At 44.7% G+C, this 25,856-nt stretch overlaps 1 protein-coding gene across 13 annotated transcripts in view; it reads right to left on the bottom strand.

Annotated features, from left to right (window-relative positions):
• LOC105185384 (rap guanine nucleotide exchange factor 6) overlaps positions 1 to 25,856 on the bottom strand; it is a 250,225-nt gene that overhangs the window by 144,258 nt on the left and 80,111 nt on the right. For 11 of the 13 annotated variants that reach the window (XM_025307817.1, XM_025307824.1, XM_011144855.3 and 8 more), the window contains exon 4: positions 23,354 to 23,437. In XM_025307817.1, coding sequence (XP_025163602.1) covers positions 23,354 to 23,437 — 84 coding nt within the window. Of the gene's footprint in view, positions 1 to 388; positions 1,239 to 12,002; positions 13,355 to 23,353; positions 23,438 to 25,856 lie in introns of those variants that run through there. The other 2 variants (XM_025307827.1, XM_025307828.1) reach the window with 2 other exon arrangements.

The following is a 25,856-nucleotide window of genomic DNA, read 5'->3' as shown; positions in this document are numbered from 1 at the left end:
TATTAGAGGCGCAAATCAACACTCGCGAGTCGCTCTCTCTCTCTCTCTCTCTCTCTAGGGCCGGCGTTCGCGGTTGCAAGAAATATTCACCATCTCCGATGGAGAGCATAATTAATTGCAGACTCGTATCCATGCACCGTCGCTCGCCCGGTATAAACCAACAACATTTCTTGTTGTATGAAAAAACATTGCAGCGCTTAACCGATAATTAGAGACGCGCAAAGCCGTGATTATCTATCGAACATTGACGGGCCGTGAATGCCGGCTTCAGAGCGGATTCTAAATTTCAAGCCGGCCACGGCTCGTTATTCCCCGTGAGTCCGTCGAATTCGCTCGCGGTTGAGAGCCGCGAGCGTGTGAAGAAGAAAAGAAAACTCATTTCACGCACCTGGACAATTATGATGTATCGCCGCCACCGGCGTCCGACGCCCCGCGTCCTTCGTCGCACAGGACATTCACTGGCACTGACTGGCGTCTCCGAGAGAGAGAGACGGAGAAAACGCGGTGCTGCCGACGAGGGTCCACGGCCGATTCGGAAATCGCAGGTTAGCTTCGACACGTCGCGCGCGCGCGTGCACGTCGCTCGTCGGCTCGACACGTAATGAACGGACGCGGAAAAGTACGCGATCGTACGAAAACAATCGGCAAGAAGGGCAGAGTCACCTGCCACCAATCGCCGGGCGCCGTCGCCCGCCAATGAATGACGCGCGCGCGGCGAGACATTCCGCGACCGAGAGAGTCACAACACAAGTAGACGCGCTCTACCAAAACATTCCGGATTCTCGCGCGGCTGCCGGACCCCCAGGGCCGTGCGTACTCGGAGTGTCGCCCGTACCGTCCAACGCGCGTTCAGGGATGGGCGATTTTCATCGATTCGAATCGAAAGAACCGATAGTTTGTTTTCAATTAATCGATGTTTCCTGATGATTTTGTTTTTACTCGATTAATCGACGTTTGATCTTTTTCTCAACATCGGCAAGCGATTTTTATTCTTTTTTTTTTAGACGGAGGATTTTTGGAACATCGTTTCTCAGATACGGTAAACGAAATTCATGAACGTTAAGTCCGGATCTGCGAATAGGTAAGCAGTAAGCTTTAACAGTCAATTATTCTGGTAAAAGTACGTTAGGATTGGTTAATTTCTTACGGTTTAAAGTTTACTACATCTATTGTACAGTCATGGACAATAGGGTTGTTCGGTTTTTATTGATAAATTTCGGAACGTTGCTGAATGGCCCAATGACAGCACTTATCTTCCCAAAATTATCCTAGCGACGATGACGACCAGGAGGAGGCTGACTCCAGGACGAGGTGCAGGACGCAGGATGCGGCAGCGGCGGCATCGGTCGACAGATTATGACTATGTGTTTAGGAAATTCGTTTTTGTTGATAAAAGTGGCTTATAAAACTTTTGATTGGCTGTAAATCACTTTCATCGATAAAAGGAGTTTCGAATGCCGTCCGTATTTTATAGAAATTTTCAACAAAAGTAAAGAAATTATAATGAAGAAATTCCTATAGAAAAGAGAAGCTTCTTTTATTTATCTATCGAGTTTTATCACTTTTAGAAACAATTTTATCGATAGAAAAGTGCTCGGAATGACGGCCTGTATTTTACAGAAATTTTCAAAAGAAGTTTTAATAAAAAAATAAAGAAAGTTTAATAAAGAAATTGTTGTGACAGAGAAAACTTGTTTTACTCATCTATCGAGATTTATCGGGTTATTTAACATTCGCTTCGCATATATTCTAATCAAATAAGTTACACGATTAATATCTGGTTGAATAATAAACAATTTTAGATTCTCCGATGAAGACGAAACGATCGCATTTTTGTCGTTGCAATTTCGCGACACAACGCACACGATTTCTCAGTATTTCTCGCACATATTCTTTCACGAGATTATAACGTTATAAAAACACAATCGTTTCATTTCAGTCAGAAAAAATCTGAGATTACTAGTCACACAGCTCAACCCGCTTGCTTATTAAAATTGACGATAAAAGCGCCGAAAAACTGCGAGCGAAATATCGAGAGCCAATCGAAGACTGGTCAGACATTTCTTAAACAAATTCCCAAATTTTCTTGGAGTCTCTCGGCGTGGTGAACGACGGTGAGTAATAGTTCGCAGCAACTTTTCGAGCGCGGCGTGCTCTCACGGGTCGTCGGCCGGCGATATTCGCCCGGATTTCTACGTTCAGACTCGCGAAGAGGAAAAAGGGAGCGGCACACGGCGGTGGAGAGAGAGGCGAAAGGGGCACGACGAGGCGTGCGCGCGCGACGCGGCGAGAGTTCTTTTGCGGATCATCATCGCCATGCGGAGCTCGTCGGGTCTCGTGTCACCTAAATCTCGACAACGGTACAACGGCATTTTAATTTAGGTCGGAGGCCGATAGGGTGTGGGACGTCTCACGTGCGGCTCGTAAACAAAGTGCACCCCCTCGTCGAGCACGTCACTTCGCATTTATGTGTCCCGAAGCGAACCCTCTTATGTGGCGCGCGAGTAATAAAGCCCGCGCTATTATTAGACCGGCCGGTAGACGCGGACCTGTTATTTTTTTTCGATATAAAGATCGTAGTCCGAGTTATCGACTTTGCGCTCACTCGCACCAAGCCCGAACCGTGGCCGCGGCTCGGATTGGAAGTCGGTCGATACAGACAGTGACGTCGCCGGGGCCTCGGAGCGATGCACAGCGGCGCATTAAACGAACGAACGAACGGACGGACGGACGGACGGACGACAGAAAGCTCGTTCGAGAGATCCGCGCTTCGAGCTGTGAGCGTTCGTTCTGCCGGGGCTCGCCTCGACGATTTTGCCCGAGTAGAAAAATTAATAGGGAACTCTGCACTAGGAAAAATGTATCGTTGCGTGAATCAAAATTTTGTTGTAACAATAAAATAATTTGGTTAAAATATGCCCAACAAAACTGTTTAGTTCCTGCAAACAAATATCTCGTTTGGTTACGGGGTTTGTTCGTATAACGTAATACTTTTGTTATATTGCAACCAAAAAGCTTTAACTAAATGAATTTTGTTAAAAATACTATAATTTTTTCTTAATATATAAAATCTAAACTTTAGTGCACAGAAAGACAAAAGAGTATCCATTGGGTATTATTTTAGTTTATGTACACAGAGAGAAAGATTTAGTTGAATTTAACAAATGCTTATTTGGAACAGTCCAAATAAATTTTTTGATTGATTGAACAAAGTTTTGTTTGACGCAATAAAAGCATTTCGTTGGAACTAAGCTGCAACAAAATATTTTTGTTGCGTCAAACAAAACTTCGCTCGATCAATCAAAAAATTTATTTGGACTATTCCAAATAAGCATTTGTTAGATTCAACTAAATCGTTCTCTCTGTGTAAAATAATATTTCGTTATTATGTAATTTTTATGGATGAAATTACTAAAATGCTTAATTTTTATATATAAAGTCTAAGAACAAAATCATTTGGTCCAGAGAATAAAGCGGGAAAATATATTTAGTTGAGATAACTAAATATTTTGTTATATAAAGCAAGATATTTGGTTGCTGTTAAAAAATGCCTCAACAGTTTTGTTAGAGATACTAAATTTTTTTTTCCTAGTGTGGTAGGGACTTGATTATTTCTCCCTAACATTAATCGGGGCCTAGTAAGGATAGAAAGACAAGGGTCTTATAGGATGTGTAAGAAATTATTTAACGAGTCCTTATAGGGCAACATTACGAAGGCCTTATAAGGCGACATCAACGGGATCTTATAAGGCGATATTAATAGCATTCATCAATAAAATATAGCATTCTTTACACATAAAAATCCTGCTACTGGTTTTATTAAAGTTTGTTTCATTTCAAAACGAAGGCGATACTAGAAAAATCCTTGGAAGGAACTAACGAATATGGCAACTAATAAAACTAATAAAATTTTCTTTTTAATTGCGATATAATTAAAAAATCTCTAAAAGAACCAGATAGAGCGTATCTACTAAAACAATATTAAACTATAACAATTTTATCACACGCTTTAAATCTTATTAATTTTCTATAACAAAATTTGATTTTGTATATCTAAAGATCCTTAAAAGATCCTTCTAAAAGCCCTTATTAGTTCTCTCTCTATCAAAGTCTTATTTATCAATTTTAAGGCACCCCTAATAAATCCTTCTAAGACCCTTCTCTTTTCTTTATCTAGTTTTCTTTATCAAAGTCTTATTTCGTAAAATCTAAGGCACCCCTAAAAGATCCATCTCGGGACCTAACGTGGTAATAATGAGACATCCCTCTTCCAGCTTTATTGGAGCCTTATGCTTTATAAGGATGGTCATCACTAACTAACAATGTTTTGCTCGGGTTTCCAGAAGTTTCTAATCTCAATGCGCAGCACCGAATGCAGCGGCTTTTTACGTTCGATAGGAACGATAAGGACGATTTCTGCAAGCGGATTCGGGTCCGACACGACAAGAAATATCGCCAAAGGATTACCGTTACTTTTATCCCCGAGCCAAGTCGCCGTCGTGGTCAAATCAGCAGACAAAAACCCATCGAAAGCCAAAGTTTTTGTCTCCCCCCCCCTCGCCCCCGAGCGAAGCCGTTCTCCAATCTCGAAATCAAATATTGCCGCGGAACAGAAAGGAGAGGAGAGAGGGGGAAGAAATAAAATAAAAGTCTCAAACACTAGACGAAAATCAATAGGAAATTCGTCGAAAAATCCTTTCGGAAATTTGCGCGAGCCTGAGGCAGTCGTGAGGATTTCTCACTTTTCAGCCTGCGTGTGGGCGTGTGAACAGGAAAACTGAAGTGAATTATTAAGATTATTAAGGATCGGCCGTACCTGCGTCTCGCTCCGCTTCCATGCAAATGCCATTTATCAGGTTTACAAATTAACGCGCGAGCTGCAGGAAGTGCATTAATCATGCAAATCGAGAGCTACCGAGTATAGAAGGAGCCTCGGTCGGGCCGACCTCGAGTATCAGTCGCTGAGGAAACGAATAGGAAGAGCTGCCGACAATGGGAGATCGTAGCCGACGTAACGTTCGTTATGCAACAGCGCGCCGCGCAATGACGGCGACAACTATTGTGAGCCGACTAATTGTTTCGCGGGAGCCAATAATTACCCCGACTTAGTTGCGCGCGCTTAAACCAGATGCATCACGTGTGTGTGTGCGTGTGTGCGTAAACGTGAGTCGATGCGCTGACGCTGAAAAGCATTTCAGCCGACGATTACGTAAAAGAATTTTTCATCATGAAAAAAATGCGAGTTCTTGACTGGCCCTCGGAATCGCCGGACTTGAATCCTATTGAGCATTTGCGGCAGGAACTCAAACTACGCACAGGAAATAAGAAACATTCCAATAAAGCTGAATTGTGGCAAGATTTGCAAACTCAATGGCGAAATTTACCTCAAGATCGCATTTCCAATTTAATAGCATCAATGCCTCGCCGTTGTGCTGCAGTGATTGCTTCTAAAGGCATGGCAACAAAGTATATTAAGTTTAAAAAAACGCTGACAACATTTTCTGTTATTACTTTTCAATAATATATTTTTCTTATGCATAAGAAAACTTTTTGGCGCGACACTTTTGCACTGTTTGTGATAAGACATTGTATAAAAATAAGGTATTTAGAATTATTAAGAGTTTGTAAAGTTTATACAATTGTAGGATAAATAAATACATTTTGTTTATATATATGTGTAAAGTTTTTAGTGCTCATTATGAAATGAATATATAATAGTAATTGTATGGCTCAAAACTTTTGCACGCCACTGTATTTTCCCTCCGCATGGATTTGCAATTCTGCGAGGAGGAGACGGATGCCTGATCGAACTCTGGAATTCCGATCGAAGTTATCAGCGAGATTTCAGCTCCAAATGATCAAGAGGGAGGGAGGAAGGGGGAGAGAGAGAGAGAGAGAGAGAGAGAGAAATTGCAATTTCGTCGGCATCTCGCGAGGAAACTCCGTCCAACCAAACGCTTCTCCCTGCGTCGTCGTTATATAAAATATTAATGAATCTTTATCGGCCGAATACGATTACGGGAATTACCTCTCGACTGCATTCTTCGGACGATAAAATCTATTAACGCTCCCTTAGCCGCAGCCGCTGGAACGTCGCTCGTTAAAAGTCTCGGAGTGAAAATTTCGCGACGAGGTCGGCGCGCGATTTGTATTCATGGAGCCGCCGCGTAAATACGCGTCCCTCCTCCTCCGCCCCCTCCCTTCTACGCCGTCTCGCCCTTTCCCATCTCATTTTTCCGAAGCCACCGTGAGCCCCGGGGAGAAAGTGCGACGTATACTCTCACCCGATCGACGGGAAATCGATATATCGCTTTATAAACGCTATCAAAAGAATCGTCGGAAGTTTACAGCGTTAAAATGCCAGCTGACGAGACTCTCCCTCCCGTCCTCTCGCCCTTCTACCTCTATCTTTCTCCCTCTCCGCGAGAATCTGCTTATAAAAGTCCAGGGACCTTTAACCCTTTAACGCCCGACTTTTTTTATAAGTGTTTTAAGAATAAAATTTGAGTTTTTTTTTTTAACTGAGACTATAAATAGTGATAACCAAAAAAGATATCAGAATTTTATATTGGTTTTTTTATCGTTCGTTTTTTGTTCGTTGGTAAATATGACTTGGATCCTAAAAGCATATACGAAATGAGCAACCTATATAAAGAAAAATGAAGGGTAATCTATACGACATAACTCTGATAGTCAGCTTGACATTTCTGAAAGTGAAACTTTACTGTATTTGTGAGTAAAGTTTATCATTCAGAGCGTCAAGCTTACTATTTCAGAAGAATATCTTATAGATCGCCATTTAGATAGTCAATCGTCCCTTCATTTTTCACCGCATAAAAAGCGCTGTAAGTCACCAGGTTTCACGAAAGTAGCTTGAGTTCTTGATTTTCGCTTGATTTCTGACACAATGAATTCGCCATTTTGTATTTCTGTATTCTTTTAATTTCACATTTTGCATCTGAGAAAGCTTCCAAATATATAAAATTATAACCAATTTATTCATTTATAGTGCACTTCCAGATGTCAGTACACTGAGAGAAAAGTATATGATATTTGGAACTATAATGATATAGTAACTAAATTATAGTCCGAAATATCATATTTATAGTAAGTATTACCATAATATCGGTAATAATTACGATATAGGCATAGTATAACCAACTATATAATATTTTTACTAAGAATTATAGTAAGTTAAACTAAAATTATTGCATGGATACAAATATAAAATGGCAGGTAAAGTAACTCTTTTATATAGTCAATATTACCAGAATATTTGCTATATGATGACGGATGTAACTATATGAATATTAAATCTCACTATATTTGTGAATGAGAAATTACCACCATGTATGTGGTAAAAATAACTAAACAATTGTTTCAGACAATCATTGACTATATATTTGTGTATATTCTACTGTATTTTGCAGGTTTCACGAACTATAAAAATATGGTTGCCAGAATGAACTACAAAATATAGTGAGATTATAATTGATCCAATTATATTTTTCTATCAGTGTAACAATGCTAACTATATGCCTACTTGGAATTTGACAAAACATGTCAAATCATTAAAACTGAGACTAAAAACAGACTAAACCGAATCTACATACAATCTATATAACATTTTTTAGAAGAAGAATTCACCTTTACAGTGCAGGTGCAAAGAAAACGAAAATATCTCCTTTTTTGACTAAGTTATGAATTCTTAAGTGCGTTCCTGGCAACTATGGTTACCAGTAAGTTACCAGTAAGCGTTAAAGGGTTAATAGAGTGCTTTTAGCGGGACAAGGATGGAACAAGGATGTAATTAGATGTGTTGACCTTATTGAACTTCGACCCGGCTTCTTCTCCGTCTTTTTTCTCCGACGTCGGAAGTGTGCCGAAAAAATGTGAAACGTCCAAAGGGTCAAACTGAAGATCCCGCGCTGTCGTGACGAGTGCTTTGTTACAACGCGGCGACAGGATAAATACACGTGTGTGACATTAAATGTACATTCATTCGCACCCACAGGTAGCCCCGATCGGCGCCAAGCGACAAGAGTGAAGGATAAAAGGTGAAGATGCGCATCTAAAAATACTTGTCCCAAAGTGCACGTTCTTAAATTGCTCGGCCGAGAAAATGACGAAACGAGTAGATCCGAATAGGACGAGGAGAGGAGCACACACATGCGGATGGCAATCATAAAGCACGCATAACGAAGTATCGAGGAAGCGAATGTAGTAGACGGAGTCTGGAAAAATACATCGGCTAAATTTTACTTGTTTCGAGTATCTCACAGGTCTAATTATGCCCACATATCACAAGCGTGACACTTGCCCACAATTCTGCGCCCCGCCGAGTTTCTTTCAATTCAATTTGTCTTCCTCGTATCGAGTGTAAATTTTCTAATATTCTTGAAAATATTGGGTTGCTTGGAAAATAATTTCGGTTCTTTCAAATAGACGCTGTTGGTTGCCTTTTCAAGCAGTTAACCTCATTTTAAACGAGAAAATCATTTTACATTTTTACAACAACGCACGTTTGAAGCTCCATTTGAGAAAAATTTGTTTTGGAATCTGTGTCAAGTTGTTTTTGTTTGACGTCGCGTCAAAAATGAAAAACCAACGTGAGCATTTTCTTTTGCTTTTTTATTAAGACAAAAATGCAGCGCAAGAGCAAGAAAAAAATTGTGTGCCGTGTATGGAGAAGATGTGTTGACTGAACGTCAGTGTCAGAATTGGTTGTCGAAATTTTGTTCTGGGAATTTCGACCTCAAGGATGCACCACGTTCTGGAAGGCCAGTTGAGACTGATGAAGACCAAATAAAGCCATTGGTGGGCGTAAATCGTCATTTAACAACACGAGAAATTGCTGAGAGATTGAATTTATCGAATTCGACCGCGCATGAGCATTTGAAGCAACTTTTGCTTTCGTTTCAAAGCTCGATATTTGGGTTCCACACGTTCTCAAAGAAAGAGATTTGATTCGTCGCATTACCATCTGCGATTTGCTATTGAAACGTGAGGAAAACGATCCATTTCTGAAGCGACTCATAGTTGGAGGTGAAAGATGGATTGTGTACAACGATATTAAACGCAAAAGATCACGGAGCAGACATGATGAACCAGCTCAAAGCACATCGAAAGCTGATATCTATCAAAAGAAAGTGATGCTCTCTGTTTGGTGGGATTAGAAAGGAATGGTTTTTTCCAAGCTGCTACCAAACGATTGATTCGAATGTGTGTTGTCGTCAATTCGGCAAATTGAATAGTTCCATCAAGTAGAAGAGACAGCAGAATTGGCGAACAGGAAAGGTGTTGTGTTTCATCATAACAACGTCAGACCTCACCCAAGTTTAATGACTCGCCAGAAGCTGTTAGCGTTTGAATGAGGTTTGCTACTACATCTACTACCGTATTCACCTGATCTATCACCATCCGACCACCACTTGTTTCGGTCACTGCAAAATTCTTTGGATGGTAAAAATTTCGATTCAAGTGAAGCTGCCAAAAATCATTTAATTCACTTTTCTGCCAATAAAGACCAAGAGTTCTACGAGCGTGGAATCATGTTATCACCTCAAAGACGGCAAAATGTGTGTTGGAACAAAATGGCCTCGATATATACTCAACAGAATAAAACTTCTCTTTCTATTAAAAATACCGTCTTTCATTCTCGTGCAAAAAGCCGAATTACTTTCCGAACGACCCGATAAAAAATCCTGAAGATAAAAATCCCTCCCTCGAGTACGGATAATGAGTTTTCCTCAAGTTCTCAGACTCAGTTATCAAGAAAGATCCTTCACCCAAGGCAGCCGCACGCACGTTACTCCCCAAAGATGGAGAGCGGAGCGAGGCAAAGCTCTCCCCTCCGCGGCGGGGAAATATTTTCAGGTGAAAACAATCGATCCTTCGAATATTGATGTCGCGCGTTGAAAGGCGACACGCCGCGCGCCGCGATTTCAAGAGCGCACAGCCACGAAGAATGATCGAACCCGATCTCCGCGATCTCGAGGAACGCGACGATCTCCGTGCGACCGGCTGCGAAACTGGCACACACCGGGGCTTGTGATCCGCACGACCGTGGTGTTTAGTAGCTAACGGGTTCCGAGACAAGCCTTCGGCTCTCGCGCGCCGTAGACGCGAGAATCCTTGGATTCGCGCTCCGGGTCCGCTCTTGATCCACGAAACGTGAGTCCCGATCGGGAACGGGGCGCACCGTTGCCTCGATCGCACATGCACGATAAAACCTGGCCGTAACGCGATACACTCGCTGTTTACCGAGGCGGAGTGGAACGTGACGCGCGGAGGTATTGACGATTTCGTGTCACGTGCACGCACGCGTGACAGCCGCGAAACAATAGCCGTCCGTCCGAAAGCCAACCCCAATCGATAGAAACGTATCGCGAGTCCCCGTGATTGCTGCGCGCCGCTCGTGAGCGGATCAAAGTCGAGAGTGAGAGCGAGAGCGAGAGAGAGAGAGAGAGAGAGAGAGAAAGAGAGGATGGACGGCGAACGAGATATCAAATTAATCGCGAAAATTCCGCCCCATCCTCGGATGTCCGTCTGCATGTCGCTGATCGAATTCACCGCGACGTAATGAACGAGAGCCCCGATAGCCGAGAGCAAATGATCCGCGGCTAATTAATCGAATAACGTAATGTATGCCGCTCGTGTCGACTTCTCTCGGCGCTGAAATTCGCTAGACGAGAAGAAGTGCGGGAGGAAGTGGAAATCTGTCGACGGGTCTTCCTTCGAAGAGTAAATGTCGAGCGGCTGACTCGGATCGGTGCTCTGGGTATTAGTCTCGATTGAAATTTTAATTTGCCAAAGTAATTGGCGCGAGCGAGCGATGAAAATTCATCAGTCGTCACATACGAGTCATGAATAATTCAAGCGCGTTGACGCGATTATTAGCCGCTGCGCAATCAATCGAGGCAGAGTGAATGATTGAAACAGTCGTAGGCAGCCACACAATTTACTCGACGTTAATTCTCATGATTATTTCAGTCGAGCAAATTTTCAATTGACAAGTCGACCCGAGTCGTGATTGGCCGCGATAATCGACAGGCGTGATCATGATTTGTTCGATAGTAATTTCGATCGTCTCGACTAAATTCTGATTATCTCCGCTTAATTCGAACTATTATTCTTTCTCAACGATTTTTTCGCTTATTCCGCTTATTTCTTTTTTTTTTTATAACTCTCAACTAAAATTTCAGCCGATCTTGACTGACCATAAAAATCGACAACCGCGAACAATTTTAATTTCGACTAAGTTCTGGTTATTCCTGCTTAATATTCTATTTTTCTTTTTTAATAATTTCCTCGCTTGCTCTGATTATGTTTTTTTTTATAGCTCTCGACTATAAAATTTCAGCCGACCTGCATCTTGGTTGACCAAATTAATCGGCAAATCGACAACCGCGTGATCTATTTTAATTTCGATCTTTTCGACTTAATTCTGGTTGTTCCTGCTTAATATTCTATTTTTCTTTTTTAATAATTTCCTCGCTTGCTCTGATTATGTTTTTCTTTATAGCTCTCGATTATAAAATTTCAGCCGACCTGCATCTTGGTTGACCAAATTAATCGGCAAATCGACAATCGCGATCAATTGTAATTTCGACCAAATCCTGATTACTCCTGCCTAATATATCCTGACAATTTCTCCTTTTCAAATGAAATTCCTCGCTTACTCTGATTATTTTCTTCATCACTCTCGACCATAAAATTTCAGTCGATCGATGCCCAGACGCTGATATACGGCGCGGATCAAACGAGCGACTCCTCGAGGAACGGGAGGCTCCTCCCCGGCCGCTCGGCCGGACGTCGCCCAGGCGAGGCGACACGAGAATCGCGCGTCTCGCCTCAGCATCGTTTCAGCAACGACGAGCGCGATGAGATGCGAGCCGCAACGTGACGCGCTCCAAGTATCGCGACGCGCGCGGGGTTAGTCGCTCGCGCGCAAAGGCGCAGGAGCGCCGTAAGGTCGTTAAGGATGATTGAAAGTTTCTCACCGGTCATCCTGCGTGACGGTGATGTCGGGCGGGGGCGGAGGGGGCGAGGCACCGTCTGTAGCATCCAGCTTGCCGGCTTTTTACTACGCTGCTTGCTTGCCCTGAGAGATCGGTGCGGCGACGCGCCGGCGCGACGGCCACGCGCAGCGCGACGACACGCGGAGTTCCGGAGGAGCGCGAGGATCTCGCGCGAGGACGACTTTCCTCGCAGCTGTGCCTCACACCGCTGACAGCATCGCCGTCGGCATCGCGACGCGACGCCTCCCCTCGTCTCTTCTCGTCTCGTCGAGCCCCGCTGGAGAATCTCGCGCCTCCTCCTCCTCCTCCTCCTCCTCCTTCTCTTGCTCCTGCTGCTGCTGCTGCTGCTGCTGCTGCTGCTGCTCTCTTATCGGCCAGTCGATCGATCGATCGCGTATTTCGCGCTCGTACACGCCGCGAGCAACGACCCCGCTGCTGCTATCTCCCGCCGCTCATCGGCTCGCTCTCTTTTCTCTTCCCTTCCCCGCCCCGTCCTCTACGCGAGCGGGATCCGATCCTGCGTCGCTCGCGAGAGCAATCCGCGGTGGAACATCCGCCCGCTTCCGCCTTTCGGCCGCGCGACAGTTGTAATTCGCTCGGAAGTCTCGACGACGACGACGACGACGACGACGACGACGACGACGACGACGAGAGCAATCCGGGAGAACTCCTCGTGGAAAAGTTTCTTCGCGCGTAGGCAGGCAGGTTTGCGCGCTCGCTCTCTCGCGTTAATCCTCCTCGATTCTCCTCCCGGCGGCCCGCGTCGCGGTTTCGTAAGATTCCTCCGCTCCTTCTCTATCTCGCCCCCTCACCTCTCTCTCTCTCTCTCTTCCTCGCCGCAATATCCGTCGTAAACCGTTACTCCGAGCCGCTATTAGATTTATTACGGAATACCAAGCGCCGTGGAGGCTGCGGTGAAAGCGAACGGCAATTCTCGCGAAGCTCGGCCGCGCGCGCGCGCTCACGTCCTCCTGCTCGCTCGAGGCGATCCGCTTTCGAGCCGAGGCTCGTCCTCGAGATGGCCGCTCGGCAGATTTTGCTCCAGACCGCGTGCTCCTCGCGTGGTCAATTCCCGAGTCGTCCTGCTGTGCTCCAGCCGGAGCGCGACGTGTTGGATCGTTCCTGGGGACGCGCTCGCGCGAGAAACTGCTGCTCCGGCACCGCGTTTATCCTCGCGCGTCGACTCTCGAGTCCTGTGCGACCTCGTCGTCGCTGACGTCTCGTCAGCGACGAAGGTCCTGGCGCGTCACGGCGAAGCGAGTTTCAGACCGAGACGGCTCTCGCCGCTCGATCCTCGCCCGCGCGCGGAAGTGCGCGGCCGCGCTCGTCTCCTACGCCCGTGGCGGGAGGAGGGGAGAAGGGAGGGAGGGAGGGAGGGGGGAGTCCAGAAAGCCTCGGCAAAGTCCAGAGAGGCCGCGACGCGAGTCCTCGGATCTGTCGCGTCGGCGATGAAGAGTGCGAGACGAGAGACCGCTCGGCGATTCGCAACAGGTTCCGATTGTCTTTCTCTCTCACTCCCCCGCTTTAATTAAGCCGGGATCACTGCTGAGCGCTGCTGACGATGTTTCTCAAACGTGCGCGAGCGTGTTTGCTTCGTACGAGATACACCGGGCGCTTATCTCGTGCGTAAAGGCTCGTTATCGCTCGGGCGAAGGATTCCAGCGGCGGCGGAGGACGCGCGTCTGCCGTCTGCCCGGTTCGCACCGTCCGAATTCCTGCGGACGCCTCCGAATCCTGAGGACGCCGGGGCTCCTGCCGGCGACGGGACAAACCGCGCGCGCGCGCGACCTGGCTGGCCAGGCGATTACGCCATAACGACGAAGAGGTGCGACATCCAGCTTGCGCGAGCCGCAAGCAGGAGGCTCTCCTGCGTGCCGCCGAAGAAAAGGCGGAGGAGAAGTCCCGATCGAGAGCGACCGATCAGCCGCGCGAATGCCGATCCGATTCGACCGGCGGTCGCTTCTTCTTCCACCGAGTCCACCACTGTCACACACACATACGCGCACACACGCGCGCGCGCGCACACACACACATACACACGCGGCCGCTCCTCCTGCGCACTCCTCCTGTGTGCTCCTGCGTACGCGGCCGGTTACGATTTTGCGCGCGCGCGCGCTGTCGCGATCCTCCTCGGACTCGGCGACGGACGCGGCCTGGAAGTCGCGGAAGATCGGAATGCGATTCGCGGCTGCAGTCGCTGTTAATCGCAACGCTCGCCGACCGCCACGGAACACTCGACAAGACTGGAGGTTCCCTCGATAGGTGAGGCCGGTCTCTCTCTCTCTCTCTCTCTCTCTCTCTCTCTCTCTCTCTCTCTCTCTTTCTCTCTCTCTCTAGCACGATGCCAGGAGCGTACGCGGCGCGCGAGAGCCAGGTAGGGCTCTCTATCTCGCTCGCTCGCTCCCTCCCTTGCTCTGTCTCTCTCTCTCTCTCTCTCTCTCTCTCTCTCTCTCTCTCTCTCTCTCTCTCTCTCTCCCTCCCTCTCTCTCTATCGCGTGCCGCGGGTAGCCGCGGTGAATGTTCGCAGGATGTGGGTGTGACAGAGAGACTATTACTGCGTCGCGACGTACATTTCGTGGGTAGAATGCGAGCGTGTCGCGCTGCGCTCGAGAACCGCGCGATTCCGCGGGGATTATTATATTCCGGGCATTTTACGATATTTCGTTGGAATAAGTAAGCGACGATTACAGGCGGAGATAATGGTAGCAGTGTGAGATATATCGCGGTAGACGCGGAAATAATGTAACGCTTAATCCCGAGGCGAGATGTTAAGGTTAGATTAGACTGTGTACATAGGGAGGGTAAAAAAAAAATAACAGTAAGAGAGAGATACGTAAAGTGTAGAAGATACAGATAAGAGGAGCGGCGGAGGAATGTAAACCGCGCGGGAACCATAGCGCAGCGAAGGGCCCGGATGAAGAATAAATAAATGACAGATAAGAAATATATCACGGTGTGGAAAGATATTTGACGCCGGAGCCATCCGGCGAGCCAGAAATGACCGGCTTGTAAGTTCTCGTCAAAAAGTTACTCTACACCGAGAAAAAAAGTCTTCTATTTGTAAAGCGATTTTTCCCATAGTCACATATTCTAAGCGAAGCCTTTTGCAGAAAAAGGATCCCTCTTTCGACAAAGCGATAAAAATGAACCACTCGTCTAAAATTTATTAGATATTGTTCTGTTTTTCTCTTATTTCAAGAGGATTTTCTATTACATCAACTAATTGTCCTCTTATATCAAGAGGATGATCACGCTTGTCAGCGTTTTTCCTCTTCCATCTACTCACTCAGAGACACTCTCTCTGTGCGTATAATGATCGTCGCCGATGATTTATTTTATGGACAATGTCTAGAACGAAGGAAAAAAGAAGAGAGATCGTTATTCAGTTTGTGTTGTTTTTTTTTTCGTCATGTTTGTTTCGTCATGAACGAAGTTCAAGAATTTTTGAAGAAAAACAACTTAAAGACATACTGACTCATATTTCAGCGTAAGTACATACTTATATATATTTATCGTATCGCGTTACACACTACATTCAATGCCATTTGGAGTACTTAAAATTACAAATTTATCTTTTTTCCTACCTTTTCAGCAGAAAATAAAAAAAATTAACTAGAATTTTTTCCAGATCGTTTCATAATAATTTTCTCTCCTATAAAGGAACGTATAATCAGTAAGTATAAAGTACAGTGAGAATAAATAACAATCCTCTTAAAAAAAGATTAAATAATCCGTGTATAAGAGGAAATTTATATTAAAATCAATAAAATTTGCATTACACGTAAAACATATAATTCCTCTAACTTTAAGAATAATGTGTTTATAATATTTTCCTCTTAATTTTGGAGGAATTCTCTTGAGGCCATATATAAGAATAAAATCCTCTCAAATTTAGATGATTCCGCTAGTTCTGAAATTACTTTTTTTAGGTGCAGCAATGAGCCATCCTTGATGGACGTCGGACAAAGTCAAAGGGAGGAGAGAGATGGACGCATTGGCTCTGATGTACATATATTGTATATACAGCTAAATTACGTAAAGGTAAAAAACAGGTAAAAAACCTCGAAAACTATGAAAGATATTAAAAAGAAGCTAAAACACGTGTTCCATGATTTCGAAAGGAAAAGAGAATGGCATTGTCAGTTTTTTATTTGGAGGGCATTTTCAAGGTCAGTTGAAGGTCAACTTAGTGTTTTAAAATAGAAGGCCCAATTTTTTATTATATCTTCTTTTTCTACCAATTAATTTGAACAACTCTTGTCTGAAACATTTTTTTATCTGCCTAATATTTTTTGGATTTTTTGGAAATATTTAAGGAAAACTTGGTAACTTTTTCAACATTTAACTTACGAAATCTCGCTAACTATTCGTCGAAAGAAAAAATAGTATTAGACCTTTTTACTTTACTTACTATCAAGAATATATTACTATAATAGTGCCCTAACTTTTGTTAATTTAATAATTTTGAAATTTCCAAAGGTCGATAAGTTAACAAAAGTTAGAACACTATTGTAGTAGTGTATTCTCGATAGTAAATAAAGTAAAAAAGTCTAATACTATTTTTTCTTTGCGACGAATAATTAGCGAGATATCGTAAGTTAAATGTTGAAAAAGTTACCAAGTTTTCCTGAAATATTTCAAAAAAATATTAGGCAAATAAAAAAATGTTTCAGACAAAAGTTGTTCAAATTAATTGATAGAAAAAGAGGATGTAATAAAAAATTGGGCTTTCTATTTTAAAACATTAAGCTGACCTTCAACTGACCTTGAAAATGCCCTCCAAATAAAAAACTGACAATGCCATTCTCTTTCCCCCTCGAAATCATGGAACACGTGTTTTAGCTTCTTCCAATATCTTTCATAGTTTTTGAGATTTTTTACCTGTTACGTTTGAAATTTGGCACCCTGTATATACTTTTCTCGAAAACCTGTCGCGCGTTAATCGCCGATCGTCCAGCTAATTCCCCGCAGCCGACTGAAACGAAGCAGAATTGCCTCGCGACAATCGATGGGCGTCGCGCGTTACTTTTCAAGCGGGACGCCGCAGAGCTAGGAGAATCGCCTCGATACTTTCTTGCGTCGCGTTGTTTTCGCGTAAGGTGGCTGTATACCGACAAATCGCCGCGTCAGCGCGACGCGATGATGTTTCATGCGAGCGAGAACCGTCGTTGTATTTTCAAATTACCGAGGCGTGTTGCAATGCAACGGCACACGGCGCGGTAGCCTCGATTTGCCAATTAAAGCCGTGTCGATGTCACGTTATACCGATCGCGTTACTCGCTTTTGCGTCAGCTGACCGCTCTAGTTCGACCAGCCGCGCCGCTATGTAATATCGCAGCGCGCGCGTTCCATCGGTGTTTGAAGAGCGCGACATTCGGCATTGAAATCTGAGCGTCGCCGGCGTGCAAAGAGACGGCGGCGACGGAGAAATTGGCGGCGATCGCGAGTCGCGACGGAAGACGTACGTTCCAATTTCTCAAGGTTACATTTTTAAGCTTTAACATCTAGAAGTGAGGGAGATCACTACCGGAGCCAGTTCAGCGAGAAGTTCAAGAAACAAAATATACATCGCCGGTCGGCCGTTAATAACGAGGAAACAGAAAATTACGGAGTGGACGTTTGCGGCGGACGTTACGGTACTGAGTGCATAGCCTGTCCTCTCACTCTACCGATGCCCTGTCCTCCTCTCTCTCTCTCTCTCTCTCTCTCTTTCGGTCTACTTCACTCTCTAGCTGCGTCTCCGTCGCACCAGAGACACCCGCTTCAGTAGGCTGTCCTCGTCACTCCCTCTTTCATCCTCGCTCTTCAGCCTGGCCGATCTCTCCTCTGCCATTTATACCGAAGTGCTTCTCGGGCGAGTTCGTAAATTTTCGGCACGACCAACACAGAGGAGAGAACCGCGAAATGAGGTGCTACAGAGCGTGGGAGAGAGGGAGAGAGAGGGGTGAGAGAGAGAGAGAGAGAGAGAGAGTGGGAGGGAGAGCAAGAGACGAGGGGAAACAAGGCAAAAGGCTTGAGAAGTATCAAGTGGCAAACATTGCAAACGAGTACGGCGGAGGGGAGGGGGGGTGAAGAAAAACGAGACGCGGGGGGGGGCGTCAAATAGCACGGAGTAAAAAATAAAAATACAGCGAGAGACAGTCGCGTCGCGGGGAGACGGAACGCTCGGAACGGTAGCTTGAGAGGAAAACCAACACAGAAATTATACGACATATCCTAGAATATAAACTCTCCCCCTCGGGCTATTATAGGAGACAACGAGATCGGCACGTATCACAGATATCGCACGTAGTGGGTAAATAAGTAACGCGAAAGGAAGGAAGAAGCTGCAGGAGAGCGGCAGAGAGACAACAGCAAAAGTGTTATTTCATCATCGCGAAGAGGCGAGAATCGGTGACACAGAGGGTGGGAAGGAGACAGACGGCCGAGGGCGACAGAGTGAGAGTGAGAGAGAGAGAGAGAGAGAGAGAGAGAGAGAGAGAGAGACATAGCGAAACGGAGACGGTGAGAAAAAGCGGAGTTAAAACGGGCGGCAGAGAGAGAAAGAGAGAGAGAGGGGGGGGGTAAGGGGAAGCCGCGGAACGAGAGAGAGAAGGCTCTCCCACGTAACCACGCCCCACGTTCGCCGACAGATTTTTACGTGCGGACTGACCGAGACGGGAAACGGGAGCGTCGAGACCCAAGGGACGCCCGTCCCGTTTGCACCGTAAAACGCGAGTCTCCTCTTCCACCCCCGCTTCCAACTCCCTCCCCCTCTTTATCGGAGGTGGAAATGCAGGCAGGACATCGCCCAGGATTTCCTCTCCTCGGAAACACACCGGTGGCGATCCCGCGGACACGCTAGAGCGACGTCGCGTCTGCTCTATCATCGAGATACGGGGGGGAGGGAGGGAGGAAGGAGGAAGAGCAGAGGAGGAGCGGGAGGAAGACAGAGAGCGGCGAGGAAACGACGCATTAAAACGGTCGTAGAGATTAATTTGTTGGAACAGGGGCGCTGCGCGCGCGCTCTTTTTTCATTTCACGTCAGTGTGTCGTCGTCGTCGTCGTCGTCGTCGTCGTCATCGTCGGTGCACATTAGACGCACGCAGCACGAGCGTCCCGTTCCACCAAGCGGCAGCCGAGCGTGTGATGGCCGCGGATAATAAGCGCTCCACATTCCTTTTTTCCGCGGGGCGGCATGGCCGGCAAAAGAACGCTGCGCGCGCGTGTCTTCCGCTTAAGCAGTCCCTTTGGCGGGAAGACAAAATAGATCATCGATTTAGTTGGCTCCAAAGTCGAGGAAGTCTTATCTCTTTGGGCGGCGCGCGCCGCGCAACACCCTTCCATTACCGGCCTGTATTTATTAAACGTCGGCGGATATTGTGTGTGTGTGCGCGCGCGTGTAAGAAAATCATCGCTAATTATCGCGAAGACCTCCTTCCAGTCGTCATCGCGACTTTCGACGAGTCATCCGCGTTGCAGTTTTCAAACTGCCTCGGATCGATCTCGACGGCGGGTCGTCGCCGCTCGTATTTTAACCCTTTGCTGCCCCTCCCTTCTGAGTGATCCTCCCAGAGTACCACCTATCATCCAAGCTTGTTTTGCCAACAATTATAAATTTTTCCTCATGTTTCTTTAGCATATTTGGCATTGTCGGACTACTAAAATGTTCCTCTAACTAATACATCAACTTTTAGAGTCATTTCAAATAAGTAATTTGTTATTGATAAGCATATACCGAACAAAACTTGCGTTTTTAGAGAATAAATTCGTTTGCATGAAATTTTAAGCAATAACGCGTACTTCAAAATCGTTATCTGGAGGTTTTCGGGGTCACTGAATATAAATCCGGTGTGAAAGATACAAAATTGAAAACGGTGGACCCAATATGGCGGACGGAATTTCCAAATCAGTCGAATTCGCTTGAAACTCGTTACTCGAAGGTTTTTGAGCTGAAGTCGCTGAATACGAATCCGGTGTGAAAAAATACAAAATTCAAAATGGCGAATCTCATGTGGCGAACATAATTATAGAAGTGAAACAAGCTAACTGCGCTTGAGAACCGGTGTTAACTGAACCTTGCCTTGTATATATCCGTTATAGCTCTGGCATTTCGAATTTTCAATAACGAGTTTGTAATTAGCAACCTCGAAAATCCCTGAATAACGGATCTCAAGCGAATTCGTCTGATTTTGCAAATGTCATCCGCCATATTGGATCCGCCACTTTAAATTTCGTAATTTCTCACACCGGTTTATATTCAGCGACCCTGAAAGAAACCCCCGCGACTAACAAGTTTCACAAAATTATATTCATTAGAAAAAAACGTGCAACAAAGGGTTAAGCTGAGCGCGTCTCCACGCCACGGAAATGATTTTTCATCGACTAACGATTTCGGAAAGCCTCTGCCAAGCGATACCCTCGTCTCGTGCAAACAAACCGCGAAAGCGCCCGTCAACTTCTTCATTAACGCCGAGCCTGCGCCGCTTTTCAAACAAACGGGCCAACAAACACGACGGGGGGCAAAAGCTCGAAAACATATTCCGCCCTCGCCCGCTTAGCGTGTACTTTGAAAGAACGCGATTAACGAGAATTTCCGCGGTCGAAGGGATACGCGAGGGAAAATATGACCGTAACCCTGACTGAAGCCAATTTATACCGGCTCTCTCTCCCCCTCTCCCTCTTTCTCTCTCTCTCTCTCTCTCTCTCTCTCTCTCTGTCTCTGTCAGCATGTGACGTACGCCGTGTCTCGAAATAACGTCGCGCGCGAATTGCACAACCGCCGCGTTTCATCATAAAGAACCGCTCCGATCGCGAATTTTACAACCCAGCTCACTGTTGAGCGGGAGGACGGGGGGAGGGGGGGAAGCAATTGCAAAAAAATGAGACATTTCTCGCGCGAATGGCGAGGTCCCGACAACATCATTTGCGCAACATGCGAATGCAAATCTCAGTCCGGCAATTTTCGTCCGTTCGCCGTGCAGCTGCGAAGTCGCTCGTTGACGATCGTCATCGTGCAATTCCTTCGCGCTGTGCGTAAATTAATGCGAATGCCGAGTATATAAATGTGTATTCACAAAACTTTCGTCCAGATCGCACAGATTCTGTGCTGCAAAAAAAAAAAAGAAAAAAAAAAAAAAGAAAGAAAATTTCCCCAATCACAGAATGTTCTTCAACAAACGCCGAGGCGATCTTGGCGGCAACGACGAGAAAAATCGAGGAAATGAATCCTTTGCATCCTGACGGTACTTAGGGGTACCGCCCTTAAATTGTTATAAAATATATTGCTCTTGTTTACACAGTGCGCCAAAAGCTATTTAATTACGCGAAAATTTAATAAGAATTTTTTAGATAAATTAATTCGGGTTAATAGATAAATAGGTCAGGTAAATTAATTCGGGAGGGTAATATAAAGGGTTGCAGATTCCACCCGTGAGAAGATTACACCGGCGCGGTCGCGCACTTCCGATACACCCGGTATCGCCGCGAAGCCACGATGCACGTATCCACGATCGATTCCCCGTGGCGGGCAAAACGCATTCGGCATGATATTGAAAAGTAAAAAAAGAACGGGAAAAAGCCGGCGAACGGCGACGTCGTGTCGCAGGAGGGACGCCATGAGGGATGCATATGCGGCGCGTTATGGAAATCCGGCTGCAATAAAATACGTGACCATTCGCACGCCGCGCAGACCTGCGATAGATAGTAACTCCTCGCGGGAAGGCGCATCCTCCGCAGGACACCTCCGACCCGCGGTATTGGTTGACTTATATACGGCAGAAAGGATCCCGGCAGTCTTCGCGCCGAATGGCGTGACGTGCCTGGAGCGCGCGTGCTGCAGCTTCCCTTTCTTTCGGCTTCCACGCGCAATTAAGCCGGGATAACGACGAGCAATTAAAAGATCTCAGTCAAATGACCGCGCATTAAGAGAAAGTTCGCCTCTTTGTGCTTTCTCGGGGAGGCGGCGGGAGGTGCGCGATCGTCTCGCTCACGCCACCGGGCGATCTCGTGTCGTCGAACGGAGAAATGCTCTCCTCTCCCCTGCCCCTCGTGTCGACACGTCGTCTTCGATTCGTGTCTTGTTAAATTGAATTAACCCTTAAGCGCTAGGGTAGCTGCAAATTCAACCGATATTCCTTAACTGTTGCCGCTAGGTGGCAGCACGTTACGCAGCGGTGCCCCGCTAGGACTTGTAATCAGCGTTGCCAGTCATGGCACATTCGTACCACGTGTGGCACAATTAAAGGTAAATCAGTGGTACACAGGCACAATTTAGTGACTTGTACTGGTGGTGGTGCATTATGCATTTTTTGTGGCACAAAAGAAGAAAAAATGATATAATTCCATTTTTAAGTGAAAGTTTTAAATCTTTGGATTCTATAATCGCATTTTACAAGCAAGAGTATAGACAAGAACACAGGCTTTTGCATAACACATAATACATAACGCATAAGAGAATAAACCAATTAGTTTTCTTCATTTCCCTCCTCAGGATAGAAATGAAGAACTTTGATTGGTTGATTCTCTTATGCGCTGTGTATTACGCTTTATGCAGAAGTCTGCGCTCTGGTCCTATGTAGATTTAGTATAACCAATAAAGTGGCACTTACATTATCTGGAGTGCGTTCGGAACTTGCACATTACGGATAAAGTAACTAGCATCGGATTAACCAATAAGAATAAAAAGAGCAAATATCTTTTTATCATGATTGGTTAATTCAATTACTCTACATTCAGGGCCGTATTCATAGTCGGATCTTATATTTAAGACCGTCTTGAGTTCACATTCAGATATTCTGTAGCCAATGAAACGATCTGTACAACATCTGAAGATGAACTTAAGACGATCTTAAATATAAGACCGGACTATGAATACGGCCCTCAGAGTAAAGTTTCCGCACCTCTAAAGATACACAAGAAGTGTTAGCTTTTAAGATGCAAATATAAGATTAGACAATAAAAACTACTTATAGATTCCTCAGTTGTTATAAAATCTTCAAAATATATTAATTTAGCTCGAATGGCACAAAATGCACTAATGTGGTACACTTTTTGGCACAATCGAACACGGTTTTGCTGGCAACACTGCTTGTAATGTCCACAAATATCTTTATGCTCAAAGATTCTTTTTTTTTTCCATAGAGTTGTCATCTTTCTTTTAAAAAATTGTACGTGATTTGAAACTGCTTTACACATTGCTACAAATTTTTACTAAATATTTATGCTTTATGTACGCTCAGAAAAAGAAATTATGGGTGAAAATCATTCAGCCGTCCTAGTAGCAGAAGGTAATAAAAACATCCTAGTGCCGAATAGTTAAATTGTTGCTAAAGATGCCGTTAAACTGGGCTTACCTTGACCGGGGCAGGAACATGGACCCATCGATGAACACGGAGCCGGAGAGAAGAATGTACCAACTCGTGGCCAACTCGCCGGTGCTGAAAACGACAACGTTCCGATTGAAAGCTCGCTGGGCAAGCTCATGCTCGTGTCGGGCTTGGCATTTCGATTGTGAGTGATAGTTTCCGAGCACAAAGCTTTGTGGGCCTCAATCGAGCGCTCGATCAAGCGAGCGCGGTTACTCGCCGGACGGTTGAACGTTTCAAAATGGCAGGCTTTCTCTCTCGGTGATTTCGCCCTGTGATTGGTCGCTTCGACTCGACCAGGTCCCGACGTTCGGCCTCGCGCTGACATCTGTCGTCGCGACTTGCAAGTTTCTCGCTCGCGACAAGCGACTCTCGGACGCGCCGCGGGTTACCGAGCGGTCGGTAAGGAAGGTTGCTGCCTAGAAGCAGGGCGCGTAAGTTTGACGTTTGGTACAGTCGCACGCGGTATGCTTCGCACATGGTATGATCGTACGCGGTGAGTAACAACTCTCTGAGCTCTCGACTGATGGATCCATCAGTTTTTTTTTCTTCACTTGTAAACCTCGACTAGAGTTTTCAATCCCGGCCCGGGATCCCGGCCAAATTTTTGGTCCCGAAAATACTCGGGATTCAACATCACAAATCCCGGGATTTCGGGATTTCAAAATTTAATGCTTAGTGTCTATATAATACTTACGTTTTACAAAAATTTTACTTTAATAATTATTACTTATTACTGATGTTTTAGAGCATTTGCTAGAGAAGTGTGTATTTATATTTTAAATTTAATTCCATGTATTATTTTTATTTGTTTTAAATATTAAGGGACTTTTCTCCCTTAATTTTAAATTTCGCGGATAAACTGGCGCAACACAGACTCGAATCTGGGATCCTCGATCAGATATTTTTTTAACAAAATTTATGTTTTATTATTTTTAAAGTCGCTTTCTCAAATGTGAAAAAGAAGAAATAATTATTTTTATTTTTATTACAAAAACTTTAATTTTTAATTGTAACGGTTTTTATGCAATCATTAATGTAAGTTGCTTTCATTTTTACTGAAATTTTATTTTTTGTTTGTCATAATGTTCATAAAAGTCTGTGAACGTTCTATAAATAAAATAATTCTATTATTTGTAAATATTCCTTGTTTCTTTCTTTACATATATATATAATCCCGGGATCCCGGGATGGAATCCAAAAAATCCCGAAATCTCGGGATCCTAAATTGTATCCGGGATTGGAAACTCTAACCTCGACGGAATTTCCCCGACCCAACTGCATTAGATTGCAGATCCTCGAAACGTTCACCCAAAGAAAGGTATTCTATTCGTAAAGTGAATTTTCCCGTAGTCTCATATTCTAAGCTTTTTACAGAAAAAGGATTCCTCTTTCGATAAAGCGATTAAAGTGAATCATTCATCTAAAATTTACTAGATATTATTCTAACTGTTTTCCTCTTAATATACAATTATATATATTAATATAAATAATAAATAATACGTAAATAAATAATTAATTAATATAAATAAGTAATAAATAAATAATAAATAATATATTCCTCTAACTTTAAGAATGTGTTTATAATATTTTCCTTTTAATCTTAAAGGAATCCTCTTGAGGCCATGTATAAGAATAAAATCTTCTAAAATTTAAATTATTCCGTTTATTCTGAAATTAACTTTCTTTCTTTCAGGTGTTTTCTTGTGTGTGTGAGAAATCTACACTTTCGCATACATCTCTCAATCAAAATCTCTGCTGAATATCAAATTACAAGTAACGTTTTGAAAAGTCGGCGATCTGCATTTTCTAATGTAGGATAATATCGAATCGGACTTTGAACGTTTCAATTTCAGTGCAATTATGAAATAAAGATCGATACCTTGGAAGCAACGCGACCCGTTTGCTAATTTGCTTCCAAAACAGGAAGACAAATCGTCCTACATTCACGTACATATTCCTCCGTTGCGAAAACGCGCTGGTCGCTCTGATTCCAAAATTGGAAAATAGATGTCGGTAAATAAAGAAATCGATAACTGGCAACTCTCATGGATTAATGCGATAAATCAAGTCCCGTCGCGGCGCAAAAACACACGTGTCGCCGAAATGGCGCGCGCAATTCCTCAACCCTGGCGAACCTTCTTGAAAAAGATTCAACGATAAGTGGCGCGACCAAGAGCCCTCGATATTCAAAGTTAAACATCTCGACGCTCGAATAAGACAGCCGCGACACGGGAATAATCAATGTCGAGCCGGCAAAAGACTACGAAGAGACCGTGGAGCTTTCTTCGCGCGCTTCTAGTCGTCCCGACCCAGACCGTCCGATCACCTTTAACCCTTTGAGGCACTTTGAGGTATTTTTCAGAAAATCCGAACCACATGAAAATTTATATACGGGGTTTCTGGAGTCGCTGATGACGAATCCGTTATCAGATTTTCGACATTCAAGATGGCGCATTCAAGATGGCGGGTTCAAGAAGACAAATATGAA

Source organism: Harpegnathos saltator, unplaced genomic scaffold, assembly GCF_003227715.2.
Source record: "Harpegnathos saltator strain DR-91 unplaced genomic scaffold, Hsal_v8.6 scaffold128, whole genome shotgun sequence".
In the NCBI taxonomy this organism is placed as follows: Eukaryota; Metazoa; Arthropoda; class Insecta; order Hymenoptera; family Formicidae; genus Harpegnathos; species Harpegnathos saltator.
The sequence above is the reverse complement of the archived record's forward strand: the minus strand, read 5'-3'. Positions and strand labels throughout refer to the sequence as shown.